The 16,630-nt window shown below is 66.7% G+C and overlaps 1 protein-coding gene and 2 long non-coding RNA genes across 6 annotated transcripts; 2 read left to right on the top strand and 1 right to left on the bottom strand.

The window, feature by feature from the left end:
- Nucleotides 1-1,009: 1,009 nt before the first annotated feature.
- Nucleotides 1,010-14,994, bottom strand: ANO9 (anoctamin 9). Of its 4 annotated transcripts, XM_077863757.1 has the most exons (24): nt 14,747-14,986; nt 10,809-10,881; nt 10,598-10,723; nt 10,268-10,413; nt 9,212-9,258; nt 9,070-9,128; nt 8,910-8,983; nt 8,644-8,778; nt 8,345-8,441; nt 8,143-8,203; nt 7,972-8,054; nt 7,295-7,399; nt 7,054-7,215; nt 6,932-6,968; nt 6,670-6,781; nt 4,000-4,057; nt 3,821-3,918; nt 3,534-3,673; nt 3,252-3,404; nt 2,414-2,561; nt 1,840-1,941; nt 1,670-1,763; nt 1,451-1,563; nt 1,195-1,359 (listed from the first exon to the last, which is right to left on the bottom strand). In XM_077863757.1, the coding sequence occupies exons 2-24, from the start codon at nt 10,857-10,859 to the stop codon at nt 1,332-1,334; spliced, it is 2,229 nt and encodes a 742-aa protein (XP_077719883.1). In that variant the 5' UTR covers nt 10,860-10,881; nt 14,747-14,986; the 3' UTR covers nt 1,195-1,331. The 4 variants fall into 4 exon arrangements, with proteins under 4 accessions (XP_077719882.1, XP_077719880.1, XP_077719879.1 ...); XM_077863756.1 differs by lacking the exon at nt 1,451-1,563 and having other exon boundaries at nt 1,010-1,359; nt 14,747-14,990; XM_077863754.1 differs by lacking the exons at nt 1,451-1,563; nt 6,932-6,968 and having other exon boundaries at nt 1,010-1,359; nt 4,000-4,121; nt 14,747-14,994.
- LOC144292862 (uncharacterized) lies at nt 7,929-16,528 on the top strand. The gene is made up of 3 exons (XR_013360255.1): nt 7,929-8,194; nt 8,667-8,797; nt 16,038-16,528. It is a non-coding gene; the product is annotated as an uncharacterized LOC144292862 (long non-coding RNA).
- On the top strand, nt 8,805-15,847 carry LOC144292861 (uncharacterized). The gene is made up of 2 exons (XR_013360254.1): nt 8,805-10,736; nt 11,227-15,847. It is a non-coding gene; the product is annotated as an uncharacterized LOC144292861 (long non-coding RNA).
- Nucleotides 16,529-16,630: the final 102 nt, after the last annotated feature.

Genomic DNA, 16,630 nt, shown 5'->3' with positions numbered 1-16,630 from the left:
TGACAGGTGGCGGCGCGCGCGGAGGGCGGACGGGGACGGGGGCGCGCGCGGGGACCCGGTGACAGGTGGCGGCGCGCGCGGGTGGCGGGGGCGCGCAGGACGGAGGCTCCGCCCGGCCAGGCCCTCGGTGCGTCCCTGAGCCGCGGGGCCCTGGGGCCGGGGTCCGAGCTGCGGGCTGACCCCGGGCCCGCGCCTCGGCTCCCCCACATCGTCCTGGGGAAGGTCGCGGGGAAGCCCCTGCCCCCGCCGGGCGGAGGGGCAAAGCGGCCCTAGCGCCCCCGCCCCGCCGCCAGGCCCCAGGGGCCGCGACGGGGACACACTCAGGCTTCCGGGCGACGAGGGCGGCCGGCCCGGCTCGGAGCCACTTCCTGCGGGACCCGCCCGGCGCGGCCCCGGGCCCTTCGGGGCAAGCCTCCGTTCCCACCCCGCAAGCTGCAAGCGTAGCCCCGGCTCCCGGTAGCCAGCGACCTCCACCCCGCCGTGGGCCTGGGCCACTCACCTGCTGCTGGGACCTGGGGCTCGCGCGAGCGCGGGGGCGGGACGTTTCACCTGGGCCAGGTGCGTAGCGGCGACAAGCCCGGCGGCGGCGGCAGGTGCAGCCCCGCCCAGCAGCCAGGCCCGGAGGGCGGACCCGAGAGTCCCGCGGGGCGCCCACGTCTGTCCCGCCGGCGCCTCCGGCGCAACCACCCGGCCTGGGGGCAGAGGGCAAACCGGCCCAACCAGCCCGGAGAGTCGGGACCTTGGGGACTCCTCAGAGCTTCCACCGTCCCCAGGGGCACCTTGGGTGGTCTACCCCTCCCCCATCTCTTCCTCCAGGAAGCCTGCCAGTGCCTCCTGCCCCTAAACCCCCAGGGCGGAGAGGGCAGGACCTGAACCAGGCACCCCTCACCTGGAAGCCCAACAGGAGGGGAGGACGACCAGGACGCCGCCACATTCCAGGCCTTTCCCCATCGGGGCTTCCGTGCCTCATCCAGTCCTGAGCACAGACACAACCCACCGGAGCCCCACAATCGACACACACACAAGTTTTATTTTAAGAAAGTTCTGTAGGCCGGGGGTGGGGTGGGGACCCCTGGGTCCCACCACGCAGAGGGAGGCTCAGCAAACAGGCCGCTCCTCCTGTGGTGTGTGCTGAGAGGCAAACCCCCCTCGCCCAGCTCTGTGGGTGGGGGGCCAGAATTCAAGTCGGGGCTGAGCCCTCACAGACCACAGGGTACCGCTCACAACACCCCGCGGCCCCCACACACAGAGCTCCGGGGACCCCCACGTCCGCCGCGAGTGGGGTGGCAGGTGGCGGGTGGTTCTCAGCCTCTTGGGCAGCTCGGCGTCTCTTACACGTCTGTGCTCTTGGAGCTGGAGCTGCAGGCGCAAGTGTCCAGTGTCGGGGATCAGGCCCCGGGCGCTGCGGCCCCAGCCCCCCGCCCCCCGCACCCCGCCTTGCCTCCCCTACCACATCTTGTCCCGGAGTGCCCGGTACTTCTCCTCCAGAACCTTGTTCTTTACGGACTGAGGGACATCAGGCACGAACCAGGCAGCGATGAGCTTGATGCACAAGGCCACGTGCTGGGGGCAGGGGCAGGGGACGGTTGGGAGGTCCTGGGGCCCCAGCAGGGGCGAGGGAGGGGGCCAGAGCCGCCGCGCCCCCCAACCCTCCCCGGGGCCCACCCACCTCGAAGAGGATGAGGAACAGCAGGCGGATGGCCAGCAGGACCCAGAACTGCTCCGACAAGCTGTAGTCCTGGGCGTCGCGGTAGTCGCGGTACCTGGGGTGGGGCCAGGGGTCAGGGGCGTCAGGGGTGTCAGAGGTGGGCGCCCAGGATGGGGGGGCGCGGTCCACACCTGCACTCGGTGATGTTCTCTGAGCCTTCTGCCTGGACGGGGTCCTGGAAGTCCTTGGTGTAGAACACGGACAGGCTGTGGTTGACGTAGCCCGTGAGGCAGCTGCCGGCAGGAGAGGCCCCGGGCTGTGAGGGTCGCAGGCCAAGGCCTCTCGGGGGCTGGGGGCTACGAGGGTGGGGCTGCACAGGACCGTGGGGTGACTGAGGGGCCGCGGGGTGCCACCGCCTACATTCCCTGCGGGGGAGACCCTGAGACCCCGTCTGTGGGTACGCAGGGCCCCTGGAGGGCCAGAGGCGCAGAGAAGGAGTGTTCTGGCCTCTCCTGCGGAGCAGCCCCAAAGGGTCTGACCTTGGGAGAGTCATTCGGGTGGACCCCAATTCCCCCACGAGGGTCCCGACACTCCTGGGGTCAGCAGGCTGGCATGGGGGCAGCCCCCCCCATGCCCACACTCGTGTCAGCCACAGACAGTACAGGCAGCATCAGGCCCTTCCCCTGCACTCCCCGAGGGGCTGGGCTGTGGCCGCGCTGATTCCCCAGGGGCCCTGGACAGTCTGAGGTTCCCCCCCCCACTTACTCCACTGCAGGCTGGGCCCCCAGTCGGCAGGGGCCATAATGGTACTTGTACACCACTCGGGGGATGAACTCAGAAGTGAAGGCGATGACCATCCCGTTGGCGATGACTGCCAGCACCCCAATGGTCTCCAGCACCTGCAGCCAGGTCCCTGGGCCACCGCAGTGGGGAGGCATCGGGTTGTCAAGCCCTGACCGCTGGCACCGCCCGCCCCCCCTCCAGCCGCCACTCTCAGGGCCGGGAGCTTGGATGGTCCCGGGGCCTGGTCACCTCTGCCCCTGCTACAGCTCGTGGTGGCGACGTAGACCAGGAGTGGCTCAGGCCTCCTCTGACCCCCATCTTCTGCCCGAACCCCTCAGCTGCACCCAAGCTCACTCCTCTCTGGGCTCAGAACCCCTAACCTGCCTAAGACTGGGGCTCCCTCCCACTCATACTTACCTCTCCCTCTGCCCACGTCCAGCTCCCCATCCCCTCTGTTCCTCCCTGACCCTCGGCCTTCCAGCAAGGACAGTCTGGGCGACTGAGGCCACGTCATAGTCCCTGTCCCCAGCTGCGGGAGCCCCCGCTTGGGCTCCCTGCTCTCTGAGCCCAGCTCTTCTGCCTGGGTCCCCAGGGGGCCCCGTCCCTTCTGTTGGATCCCGGGGTGAGCGTCAGCCCTGCCTCTTCCTGCCGGGGCGCCACCTGTCATCCTCGGCAGGGCCTGAGACAGGGCTGGGGGCTCTCTGTGGGGTGAGGGAGCTTGACTTGAAGGGGTTATTTCCAGGGAACTGGCATGACCTGGTCCCAGCACCCCCCCTCACGGAGGTGCCTGTGCTCCTTGCCACCCAGTTGGGCCCCTGACCGATGTCCTTGGCCTTGCGGGGCACCAGGCGCCGCTGCAGCCTGACCATCTTGATGGCGTCCAGGCGGATCTCCACGAGGTTGCTGATGAGCGCGAGCAGCGGGGCGAGAGGGAAGGCGGCCACGAAGATGGTTGTGAAGCCGTACTGGATCACTGTGGGGGTGCAGCTGTCACCCTTCTCCGCGGGCGCCCCACTCATCAGAGTTCCCGCCCCCGGTCCCCACCGCCTCCTGCCCCAGAACTGCGGCCTGTGGGGCCTGCGCCCCTGACCACCTCGCGTACTCATCTCCATGAACTCGTCAAAGAGGCTGAAGGTGTTGACTGGGTTCAGGAGGTAGTTGTGCTGCATGTCCCTGAGCTCGGGGTCCCCAGATGCACGGCCCAGCTTGAAGCGCATCAAGCGACATTTGTGAGCCAGCCACCTGGGGGGTGATGAGAACGGCGGGGGGGGGGGGGGGGGGGGAGTCAGGGAGGGATGCGGGGGCCCTCAGAAGCCCTGGCTCGGGAGATATGCAGGCAGGAGGGGATGCTTGCGTGGAGGGCTCCCTGGGGCAAGGGGTGGTCCTCACGGGCCCAGGTACTCCGCACAGTTGCTGAGCGTTTGCTTCAGACCCATGATGATGGCCATCTGCAGGAACAGGTCCATCATGCAGCCGCTGAGATGGCACTGTGGGGTTGGAGGGACGTCAGGCAGGGGAGGCAGCGTCAGGGGGGAAGGCCCGGGAGGCAGGCATTCAGGCAGACTGACCTCCTCCAGCTTCCACAGCCCCGCCAGGCGCACAGACTTCCCGGGGTGACCGTTGATCCTGGGAAGGACAGTCAGGCTGGAGGAGGTGGCGTGACCTTCCCGAGTGGGGGTGGAGCGGAGGACTGTAGGGGGACGGGGGGAAGCGACACAAAGAAAGCCCTGCTGCGGGGACAGGGGCTGGATGCTGGGTGCCCGGCCTACAGCAGACACGCCTCGGGCACACGTCCTCACACGCATGCCCGGCCGCCCACAGGCTCACACGGGTTCTACACAGGGCCCATTTCCCCCACTGAAACTATGCACATAGTTTAAAATCATGTACTTTCCATTACATGATAAAATATACAAACTCGAGGGACGCCTGGGGGCTCAGCGGTTGAGCATTTGCCCTCCACTCAGGGCATGACCCCGGGGTCCCAGGATGGAGTCCAGCATCGGGCTCCCCGCAGGGAGCCTGCTTCTCCCTTTCCCTGTGTCTCTGCCTCTCTGTGTCTCTCATGAATAAATAAATAAAATCTTTTTTAAAAAATACAAATTCTATTAAACCCAAAGTCAGGCTCGGGCTCAATGGTCAGGAAGACAGAGGCTCGGTTCTAGGGGGTTGAACCACCAAACAGTCGGGCTGCAGGGTTGAGCCAGTGGCTCCTGAGAGCCCGCACTGTCGCTTCCCCAGCTGAGCTCTGACCAACGTGACAAGCGTCCTTCCACCTCGAAGGACGAACAGGGCAAGAGGTCGTCACGCGAGAGATGTGGCCCAGACCAGAGCCACCGGCACACGGCTTTCTCGATTACGGACAGTGACCAAGAATTGAGGCCCTCTAGGGAAAGCCGATAACGCCAAAATCAGAAACCAATTAGAGAAAGAGCATAAATGAAACTTGGAAGGACGAGAAGTATTACCAGACCAGAAGGGGGAAAAAAGAGGCAAGATCCCAGACAAGAAAAGCCACGGCCTCCCGGTGGCGCGAAGACCAGGCTGTGAAGGGACTGTCCAACAAGGCGCCCCGAACTGAAGAGCGTGAGCAGAAGGAAGATATTCAAGCCAAGGGTTGAAAAGCAGTTGAGAAAAACTCCCAGAATCTGGAACAAAAGTGGGAGGGAAAAAAAAAAGCAAAGAAAATTAGATGGTCAGTTGAGAAGGTCCAATTTCCAAACAAAAGGCGTTCCAGAGAGGGGAGCAGAGGGCACAGAAGGCGGATGCGTGAAGGTCTCTCAGATAGGGAGGCCCTGAGGCTCCAGGCCCAGCAGACACAGACGCTAACACCCCCCCCCCCCCGAGTGCAGGGCGCCAGAGGGGAAGGAGGTCTGGGGGACCCAGGCTCTGGCTGAGCAGCAGGACGGCAGAGCTGCCGTGCGCAGGGGGAGACCAGGCCATGGGAAGGTACAGGGGCCTGCGGGGCCCCTGAGGGAATGGGAGAGGCAGCTGGACCTGCAGGAGGAGGGGTGGGGCCTCACTGGCGTGTGGGGATGTGCTTGGGGTGGCCCCTCTAGTCACGGAGCAGACAGCAGGGCCTTGTGACCTTCAGAGGTCGGGAGAAGAGGAGAAGCCAGCGTCCAGGAGGGGGGGGCAGGAGGGGGGAAGGGGGACCAGCCATTGGGCGCGGTGGGGAGCGCATCACCTGAAAGGAATGGGCCGGGGTACTCGGGGTACTGTGTGGGGTGGGATGACCAGGGGAGGCAGGGGTGACAGTGAACTGCTCAAGCAAGTCCGGTGACAAAGATGGCCCGAGGCAGCTCGAGGCAGGCTGGGTGAGATCAGTCGGGAGACGTCTACCTCCAGGCGCTCCATCCGGCCCAGTAAGGGCGTCTGGTTTCCTACGTCCCCTTCCTCGGGACGCCCCTGGAAGCTGGGCAGGGGTCCCACACTGCGGACAGTGAGGGTGAACAGGTGCGCCCAAGGGGGTCAGACGTCTAGAGGGCGTCTCCAAGCACAGCCAGGGGCCGGGGACTGCCTGATGTCTTTGAACACACTTGGAGGACCTGGGTTTTTGGTTAAGTTCCTCTGCAGTTCGGGACTGATTGGCGATACGTGTGCGTGTCACGCGGGACTGATTGGCGATACGTGTGCATGTCACGCAACGTAAGCAAACGCACAGAACAAATGCAGCAATGATTTTCTTCAGAACAAAATTCAGTACATTGATTGAACCAAAAAAATGTTCATTTCACTAACAAGAAAGGGGCGAGGAAGCGCACGTGTGTCTTATGCAACACGCACCGCAGCCTCGTAAAGCTCAACGGTGGAAATCATCCGGATGTCACCAGCGGTGCTGGTAGGGGGAAACTCTGGCCCGGCCCGCACGCCAGGGCTCCTGCGGTGGTTTTAAACGCGGCCTCACCGTCTGTGAGTGTGAGGGAGATGCCCAGAGCGCATTTCAGCACAGAGAGAAGATAAAATTATTCACAGGACAAAACCACGTATGTCCACAGGGGATGTGTGTGTGCACTTGACTGTGTGCAAAATTCGGGAAGAGCCACACGGTGGTGGGGGGTGGCCTCTGGAGGTGGGGAGTATGGGGCTGGGGGTGCACCGCGGGCTTCCCTACGTGTTTTTATATTGGGTGTCCACCCGTTCTGAGCACGAGTTATTTGAAAAATAAAGTCGAGCAGGTACGTCCACTGTACAGGGGGGCTGGGGGGTGGATGAGGTGGGGGCAGGGCCACCCTTACCTGCCCAGGATGAAGGCAATGTAGATGAGGGATGAGAAGTGGGCAAAGAACTGCAGAGTGAAGAACTTCGTGGTGAACTTGCTCTCACGCTCCGAGAAGGTCCTGGGCTTCTCTGGAAGGAGACGGGGCGCCATCCATCGCCCATCCCTCACCTGTCCCCATCCTACAAGTCACCTGTCTGCCCTCCCCTGCCTGGGGATCCAAGGCCCCAGCCCTGCATGGGGCAGGAGCTGCGCCACCCCACCCAGGTCCCTCCTCTCACCAAAGTCACAAAGCTTCAGCGCCACACACTTGTTGACCTGCGGGAGGGGCGCCCAGAGGGTTTACTTTGGGCTCAGGGGAGACGCTCCCTCGCCCGCCCTCCCTCCACCGCCGCCCAGTCACCTTGGTCATGATGAGGATGACCACATAGTGGAACAGGGCGCCGGTCACCACCACAGCCGTGGTCACCTGCTCTTCCTGGAACAGCAGGGTGGAGTTGAAGAGGGCGGCGGCCAGGACCCGGTAGACCACCAGCAGGTGGGCCATGCCGATCATGAGGCAGATCTGGGGGGGCGGGCAGGGGGCCTCAGGCCGGGCGGGCCCAGGTCTCCAGCCCCCCACCGCTCTGGGCTCTCCGCGGTACCATGAGCACAGACAGGATGAGGATGACGCTGCTCCTCAGGTAGGAGTGTTGGTGCGGCCGCAGCTGGTAGTCGCGGTGGTTGATGAGCTGAAGCGCCATCTCCTCCTGCGGAGGGCACCAGGCCGCTCACACGCGGGGCGGGGGGGGGGGGGGGGGGGGGGGAAGGGAGGGGCCGGCAGGGGGACTGGGGCGCGCGGGAGGCTGGGGACGCGTGGGGGGCTGGGGCGCGCGGGGGAGCTGGGGACGCGCGGGGGGCTGGGGACATGCGGGAGGCTGGGGCTGCGCGGGGGGCTGGGGACACGCGGGGAGGCTGGGGACGTGCAGGGGGCTGAGGCGCGAGGGGGGCTGAGGACGCGCGGGGGGCTGGGGCGCGCGGTGGGCTGGGGACGCGCGGGGAACTGGGACGCGCGGGGGGGGGCTGGAGACGCGCGGGGGGCTGAGGACGCGCGGGGAACTGGGGACGGGCCGGGGACTGGGCGCGGGAGACTGGGGCGCGCGGGGGACTGGGGACGCGCGGGGGGCTGAGGACGCGCGGGGGGCTAGGGCGCGCGGGGGGCTGGGGACGCGCGGGGGGCTGGGGTGCGCGGGGGACTGGGGACGCGCGGGGACTGGGGCGCGCGGGGGAGGCTGGGGACGCGCGGGGGGCTGAGGACGCGCGGGCCCAGCGGCCTCCTCACCTGGTCCTCGTCCCAGCCGTACAGGTCCCAGTGCAGGACCACACGGGCCCGCTGCCGCTTCCAGATCTCCAGGAACACGGTGGCTGCGGACGGGAGCAGAGAGGGGGCGCGGGGTTCCGGGGCTGGCGGCCCCGGGGCTCAGGCTGCCCGCCGGTGCCCGCCGACACTCACCCCACAGAGCCATGAAGATGGCGAAGACCACGGTGCCCTCGTTGTCGAAGAGGTGCGTGAGCTGCGGGCAGGGCGCACGGGCTGGGCCGGCCTCCCGCCGCCGGGAGGGGCGCGCAGCTCCGCAGGGGCAGCCCGCGGCTTCCCGCCCCCGGGAGGCCGGCTGGAGCCCACCCCCACCCCCACCCCCACCCCGGGGGCAGACCTTGGCGAAGGTGCAGGTGTCCGAGAGCTGCTGGTACCTGCGGCTGTGGTCGCCGCGAGGGCACAGGAGGATGTCGTGGGCCTCGCAGATCTCCTTGCTGAGGGTGCAGGGAGCGGGCTGAGGGCGGCTCTCGTGCGGGGGAGGTGGGTGCGGGTGGGGGGCGGGTGCCGGCGCTCCTCCCGCGCCGACTCCGCCCCGCCCCATTCGAGTCAGCCCCGCCCCCTCTGGTTCAGCCACGCTCCTCCCCCCGCCGACTCAGCCCCGCCCCCTCTGGGTCGGCCCCGCCCCCTCGCCCGCACCTGATCTGGCTGGCGTTGAACAGGGCGAAGCCGCTGAGGAAGACGAGGAGGCCCACGGCGGCGGCGGGCACCAGCATGTAGGTGTACCAGCCGAGCCAGGCGAAGTACAGGGCCACCTTCTCGCCGAAGTAGTCCCTGCGGGCACAGCCGCCCGGTGAGGCCGCACCCAGGGCCGCGGGGGGGGGGGGGGGGGGCGGCCAGGCCGGGGCCCAGGGGCGCAGACACTCCGCCGCGGGGGGCTCGGGGATTCCCTCGGGACAGTCCACCTGATGTCGTCGATCGGCTGCGGGCGGAGCACGCGCCTCCACTGCGCCCACTCCTTCCTGAGGTCGTCCTGCCCCTGGGCGCCAGGACAGGCGGTGAGGCTCGGCCCGGCCCGCCCACCCCGCCCGCCCCGGCCGCCCCTGCCAGCCCACCGCCGCTCACCTTGTGCAGCACGAATCTGGTCTCAAACACCCCACTCTTCACCAAGTCGTCCAGGGTGTCTGGTGGTCACAGGAGCATCGGGTCACACGGAACAGGGGCGAGGGGGAACCGTGCCCTGCCCTCCCCGTCCACCAGTCCTTACCACCAGCGGCCGTCGTGTTGTTTAGTACAAAGTTGACAATTCGGATTCTGGAACGCAAGCCCTGGTCAGTATGGCCTGAGCTCAGCCCGCCTCCCTAAGTCCCCCTGCTGCCTGGCCACCCTGTGGCTCCAGGATGGGTCTCCCCTGGGCAGGCCTCCCCTGCCGAGGCCCAGTGCCCCAATGTCCCCTCCCAGATACGGGGCCTAGCTCCCCCCATCACACCTGCACCTGCAGCCCTGCACAGCCAGGGCACACCCTATGCCTGCACATGCACGGATCCTCCTTGTGCCCTCTGAGCCCCCTCCCTACGGGGACACCAAGGCTCAGAGAGGTTGGGTAACCTGCCCAAGGCCACAGCACCAGGAACGGGCACAGCTGGACGCTTGGGCGCAGAGCCACACTCCTCCAGAACACCTTCTGGTAAGACGTGGTCCCCGGGGCGCCCAGGGCACGCCCCCAGCCTGCTCCTCTACTCAGCCATCATCCCCTGGCACCTCCCGGAGACCAGCCAGCTCTCCTGCGTTCACAGGAGGCTCGTATCCAAACCCCAGGCATCCCAAATACCAGTCCCCAACCCACCAGGCCCCGGCTGAGCTCAGAGGGGCCCGGGCTGAGGGGAGGCGGGTGATGGAGGAGGGGCGTGGGGAGGCGTGGGCGGAGGATCAGCAGAGAGAAGGTGCTTGGAGAGAAGAGGCTTGGGTGCCTGTGAGACTGGGGACAGATGTCCAGGAAGGGGCATTTGGTCTGGAGATGGGACCCACATCCCAGGTCTTGGGGAGATGGCCTCAAAGCTAGGAGGGATGGCTGGGAGGGCCCTCCTGGTCCTGCCCAAATCCTGCCCACCCTTCAGGGAACACAGTCACATGGAACCTTCAGAACACGCCGAGAAGTGACAACTGTCTTTATCCCTTATCACAGACAGATATGGAAACTGAGGCGTGGGGCTCTGCCCCTGGGACCTGGGACCTGGGACCTAACCATGCCTGGAAACCTGACTGGACCAGCAGCATGGCAGGCGGGGGTCCTCCTGGCCCTGGTTACTGGCCAGCCTCTCACCTGGTGCTGGCTGGGATGGGGGCTGGCCCGGCGGGCTGCGTCCTGGCGCCAGGACCCTCGGGCTCCATGAGGAGTGTGCGGTACAGGTCAAAGATCCTGCTCTCTGCTCGGATCCCAAAGAACACCTTCTCGCCGTCTTCCATCATCTGGGGGTGGGAGGCGCTGTGGGACCCGCACTCCACTTTGTCTACAGCCACTGGCCTGTCCCTTCTGCTCCAGGCACAAGGCCCTGGCCACATCTCCAGACCCCTCCCCAGGACACGCTGTGCCCCACGACCCCAACGCCCGGGCCGCCACGCCCCACACCAGCCAGGCGCTCAGCCAGCCCACCTTGTAACGGAAGCCCTTTCTCTTGAGCTCCTCCAGGAACTGCAGCTGCCGGTGGGCCTGCCCAGTAGCTCTCTGGCCTCGGTGGTCGGCCACGAGGACGTAATCCCACGGCTCAGAGGCCTCGGGCTGGAGGGAGGAGGTGCGGGGCTGGGCTGGCACCAGGCACAGGGCAAGGGCGGGACCAGCCTGAGGGGCCCCCGTAGAGACTCACGTCACCGGTGTTGACCTCCATCAGCGGGAAGCTGTCCCCTTCCGTCCCCATCGGTCTGGAGGCTGTCCTCACCCTGGGGGTAGAGGGTAGACAGAGGCATAGGGCTCAATCCTGGCCCGGGTGCTCCAGCACGGAGGGGGCCAGTGTTAAGCTGGGGGTGAACAAGCATGTGGTTCCAGGCAGGGCTCAGCGCCAGGAGCACAGCCAGTGGGGCACTGCGTGGGGAGGCTCTGGGTGACACCAGCAAAGGTCCATTTGGAAATAGAAGCACAGAGCTGCTGAAATCCTCAAGAGAGGACGAGCAGCAGACCAGGATCTCACAGACGAGCACGCAGAGGGGAGGGCGCAGAGGCCGCGGGCAGGCGGGAGAGCACGGGTCAGGTGCCCAGACCGCCTCCCGCCACCCTTGCCGATGCAGGTCGGCATGGAGGTCAGGAGTTCCCCGGGCAGGAATGAGGGAAGCAAAATCAAACACCCTGGACGGTACAGCCCGGCCCAGCCAGCCCCAAAACCCAGAGAGAGGATGCTCCCAGAGGCTATTTCACATAAAACTCGTGCAAAGAATCCAAATTCCCATCAGCGTGTGGACGGTCGAGGGCTCGGTGCCATCCCGGATGGCGGGAGACCACGCGGCAGGAACGTGGTTGGGTTGCTGCCACGTGGGGGGCCCGGGGACCACCTGGCATGGCTCTGAGGTGGGTAGAGGTCAGTCCAGGGAGCATCCGCACCCAGGACAGATGGACAAAGCTCGGGGCGAGACTCTTTGGGAGGAACGGCGGCCTCCGGGCCCCTCCGACTGTCCCCGAGCTACTGTGGCGGCACTGCCGCGGTTACAGGATCTCTCTTCCTCCCCCACCCCCTCCCTTGTAGACTTGACACAGGAAGTAAGTGTGGGAAGGGGACAGCGAGAGCCCCAGAAGACGGCCCCCAGCCCGGGTGACGAAGCCCTAGGTCGCAGTGATGGCTGTGGCCCCCCGACACAGTCGGGATGTTATGGGGGGGCCCTAAAGCAGATGGTCCTGTCTCCGCCCCAGAAAACAGCAGCCTCTCTGCGGAGCCTGGGCAACTGGCCGTGGAGAAGCTGGACGGCGGCACCAGCACAGACAGGAGGCCCGAGGGCAGGGGAGGTGACGTGCCCCGTGGGACCCTGCGCAGCCGCGGGCACTGAGAGGGACACGGGGGAAAGCTGGCGACGTCCGAGTCCAGGCGGCACCGTCGATTTGATGGGTGCTCAGGCGATGGGGCTGCGGCAGTGTCGGGGAGCCCCCCCCCCGCTGTCTCCACGCCCTGTGGGGGTGTCCGTGCAGGTGCTAACGCTGCACAGGGGGGGCGTGTGGTCAGGCCCCCCCGCGGCTGCAGAGGGCAGCAGGCTGTGGCTGGCCAGAGGCCATGGGGCTGCAGGATGTGGCGACAGGGACAGTGAGAGCAGGTCACACGCCGGCTTTGGTGCCCAGAGCCCGGGCTGCCAACACTGTCCCCCGGTGAGACCGCCCGTGACCGTCCACCTGGCTGCAGGCAGCGCTGAGAGAGTCCCCAGCTCACTGTCCCGGGAGGCGCAGGGATGCTGCATGTCTCAGGGTGAAGGTGTGGGCGAGACCCCGGGGGCCCCACTGGGACGCCCCACCTCTCCCCTGCCAGGCTGGCATGTCGGGGCGCTGCCCCAGGGGGACCCGGCCTCCTCCTGGCTGAGGAGCTCCGTGTGGCCCTGGCCGTCTGCCCCCGCAGGGCATCGTCCTCCCCAGCCGCCCGCTGCCAGCTGCCACCCGGCCCCCCACGACCCATGGCTCTGGCCTCAGGATGGCCCCCTCCCTGCCCGGCCCAGCCAGCCTCCCTGGAGCACCGCCCAGGGAACTCCGAGCCACGCAGCATGTCTGAATCCGAGTGCAAGTGTCCCAGTTCCTGTGTGGGACGCACTTGCACTGAACAAGAGCCTTTCATGCAGAGCTCAACTTCACTGGGAACTTGTTCTTTAGTCACTTCAAACCCTGCAACCCTAGTCCAGCCCCCCAATGCCACGCGTGGGCGCGGGGAACCGGCCCACACCGGGCCTGGGCCTGCCTACTGTCTCCCCTCTGCCCCAGGCACAGAAGCCAGAAAACGGCATCACATCCCCTGCCCCCCCCCCACGCCACTGCTCTCGGACTTCGGAAGCCAGCGTCTCGTGCCCCACGACACCGCCTCTGTGCCCCGGAGCCCCTGGCACTCAGGGGTGGGCTACGGCCTCCCAGACCCACCCTGGGCCAGAGGAGAGCCCGATCTTCGCAGACTTGCAGGGCAGGGAGGGCCTCGGGGCTGGGTGCGTGCATCTCAGGGACAAGAGGTCCTAAGTGGATGGTCTGCCCCTCCCTGCCTCCGTCCCCCATCCCTCCCCCTGCGCAGCTGTCAGACCACTGTGTCCCCAATCCACTCGTGACCCCCCAGGCCCTCACGGGTGATACGGCCTGCTCTGTGTGCAGCCCTCGCAGGCGGTACGGGCTATCGGGGGACACGGAGCCTGCCTGGAGCGTGACCTTGGCCCAAGGCCACGAAGGGGGTGCAGCTTTCCTGGTAGAGGAAACATGTATGGACAGGCTCTGGGGGCCACGTGCAATCAGTGTCCAGGGGCTGGGTGCTTAGTACTCCCAGGGACTCAGGACTCAGCACCTCCAAGGACATGGTAGTTAATACTCCCAAGGACTCAGGACTCAGCACCCCCAAGGATGTGGTAGTACTCCCAGGGACTCAGGACTCAGCACCCCCAAGGACGTGGTACTTAGTACCCCCAGGGACTCAGGACTCAGCACCCCTAAGGACGTGGTACTTAGTACCCCCAGGGACTCAGGACTCAGCACCTCCAAGGACATGGTAGTTAGTACCCCCAGGGACTCAGGACTCAGCACCTCCAAGGACGTGGTACTTAGTACACCCAGGGACTCAGGATTCAGCACCCCCAATGACGTGGTACTTAGTACCCCCAGGGACTCAGGACTCAGCACCTGAGCTTGGCAGAAACATCAAGAGGAGAAGGGAGCTGCCAGTGTTGGCAGAAGCGGGGCCCTCACAGAGGCGGCTCGGGCACCGGGGCACTCAGTCAGCTGGGGGCATGGGAGCCACGGAAGGGCCTGCCTGGGGACGGCCTGCTCCCATCCTGCTGGGGGTGGGCCGCCGGGTGCCCCCTGCGCTCTGCACCCACATCCGCCCGCGCCCTTTGGAAGCACTGATTCCTGCCTCAGCCGGGGGGGGGGGGGGGCGGGGGGGGCGGCCAGAGCCTCTCCCTCCCCTGCGGGCACCGGCAAAAATCAGGCGGGGGTGTGCCCCTGTGCTCGCCCAGGCAGCGAGGTGCCAGAGCCGGCTCTGGAAGGGCTGAGAGGCCCTGGGCGGAGGTGGAGCGTGAGGCCACCTGCTCGGCCCACACCTGGGAGGGCCCCGGGAGGCTGTGGGAGGCTGGTTTCGCTCCCCACCTCGGCACTGTCCCCTCCCAGGGCCACCCAGGCTCTGTGCCTGCCTGGATGGCCTCTGCCCTGGCAGAGGGGGGAAGCTGTCTCACCTCCCCGGGGCTCCTCGGCCTCCTGCTCTGACCCCAGAAGCAGAAGCCAACAGCCCGCAGCAAGCCCTGAAGGCCGGCCGGGGGCCGCAGTCCCGGGCAGGGCAGCAGAGTGCCCGGCGGGCCCCATCCCCTCCGGGGCTCGGGTCAGCCCCTCCTGGAGGCCAGAGCCCCTTCCCCTCTGCGGGGCAGAGCTGCACGCGGGGACAGACACGCTGTCCTGTCGAGGGGTCATGCGCGTTCTAGGGGCCCGGCCCTGGGGTCCCCAGCTTCCCCCGCGGGGCAGGAGGAGAGCTGCCCTCTGTCTGGCGCCGCCCGGGGGCCATCCCCGTGGCGTTCAGGCTGCAGGGATCTGGCAGGCGAGGGCCCCCCGCGGGCGTGGCCGGCCTCAGGTGTGCACTGCGCGGGGACTCACCTGCTCGCTGGCCGTGGGGTCAGGGCTGGCAGGAGTCGGCAGGCCCGAGTGTGGCAGCGGGCAGCAGGCGAGCCCTACCCGACTTCCGCGTGGGCCTCACCCCTCCCTCCCTGGTCTCTCCTGCCTCGCTCCTCCTGCCCCTCCTCCTGCCCGGGCTGATCCTCCTGCAGCCACGCCCCAGGCTGGAAGGAACACCCCTCCCTGTCCTGGGGACCCCTCGGCCCCCTGAGGGCTCGCCCTCCCCTGTGGGAGGGGCTCCCTGGGGAGATGGAGTGAGAGTGGCATCTGGGGGTGGAGCGTGGGAGGGCCCAGGAGCACCCCGGGGCCGGCTCCCGTGCACCTGCCTCTTCAGGTGGCAGGACACGCCCTCTGCGGGGTCCCTGCAGGGCCTGTGGCCTGGACTCCCTGCCCGCACCGCTGTTGGTTCCCTTAGGGGAGAAGCGGGGCCGAGTTGAGGACACCCCAAGGAGACACTCCCACCCGAGCCCCTGCGCTGTGGACCTCACCTAGGGGGCCGGGGCCCTTGGGGTCCTGAGGACCCTCGCTGCCCGGGCCGCCAGCCAGCAGAGCGCCCCAACAGCGACGTGGGGTTCCCAGGCTCCAGAAGCTGCTCGGAAGCTCAGGACAGCAGGCGGGGCACCCGGGGCATGGCACGGGGACACGGAGCAGAAACAGGGGCACCCCCCACCCCACCCCTCCTGGCATGGAGGGCAGGGGTGCGCACGGTGTCAGCCCACCCCGGGCAACCCCGAGTCTGCACCCAGCATGGGCATCTACCCTGCCCCGGGGTCCCCCCGCTTGTGTGGAGGACCCCATGGCAGGCTGTGGGGCGGCCATGACCAGGCCGGAACTGGGACCAGCAGAGATGGCAGAGGGACCTGCGTGACTCCCCCGGAGCGACTCTGGACTCAGCCTTAGGGCTGGTTCCCGGGGAGCCCGGCTCCGGAGGTGGACGCGTAGACTCACTGCCTTCCCCATGGATGGGGGCCGGGGGCCAGGCCTGCACCAGTGGGGATTTTTGAGGCTAATTTTTATTGTATTAAAATTAAATAATTGAATTGTATTAAAATTGAATAATTGAATAAATGAGCATATAATGTATCCTGGTGCCACAGGCAGAGGCCAGCGATTGATCGGCGCCGACCCCCAGTGACCCCGTCCCCCCACTGCCCTCCCTCCAGCAGCCCCCAGTGTGTTTCCCAGAGTGAAGAGTCTCTTACGGTGTGTTTCCCTCTCTGATACCGTCTTTATTTTTCCTTCCCTTCCCTTGATCCTCTGTTGTGTTCCTTAGATCCCTTGTGTGAAGGAGACCGGATGGGCACCGTCCTTCTCTGATGCACGTATGTCATCCAGCGTCGCACCCTCTAGTCCGTCCATGTCCCTGCAGGTGGCACGATCTCAGTTGCTGGATGCTCAGCGACCCCACCTTCCTTACCCGCTGCCCGCCTGCCGATGGGCGTCTGAGCCCCTCCCGCAGTGTGGCTACCGTGGACACCGCTGCTGTGAACGTGGGGCGCGGGGGCCCCTTCGGGTCACTACGTTCGTGTCTTTGGGGTAAATTCCCAGCAGTGCACCTGCTGGGGCGTCGGGTAGCTCTGTCTTCAACTCCTTGAGGACCCCCATGCTGTTCTGCAGAATGGCTGCTCCAGCCTGCGTCCCCCGACAGTGCACGAGGCTCCCCTCTCCCCGCAGCCTTGCCGACACCTGTTGTTTGCTGACTTGCTCGGCTCAGCCGTCCTCGCCAGTGTAAACCGGACTTAATTATTAAACTTACTTCATGATGACCGGTATCTCGCTGTGGTTTTGATTGCCGTGTCCAGGACCGGTGTGAACGTCCCCCGTCATTCTGCCCCCTTAAACACCTGGCCCCACCACACGGCTCAA

This window comes from Canis aureus, chromosome 21 (assembly GCF_053574225.1).
Source record: "Canis aureus isolate CA01 chromosome 21, VMU_Caureus_v.1.0, whole genome shotgun sequence".
Taxonomy (NCBI): domain Eukaryota; kingdom Metazoa; phylum Chordata; class Mammalia; order Carnivora; family Canidae; genus Canis; species Canis aureus.
Note: the sequence above shows the minus strand (reverse complement) of the source record. Positions and strands in the feature narration are given on the sequence as shown.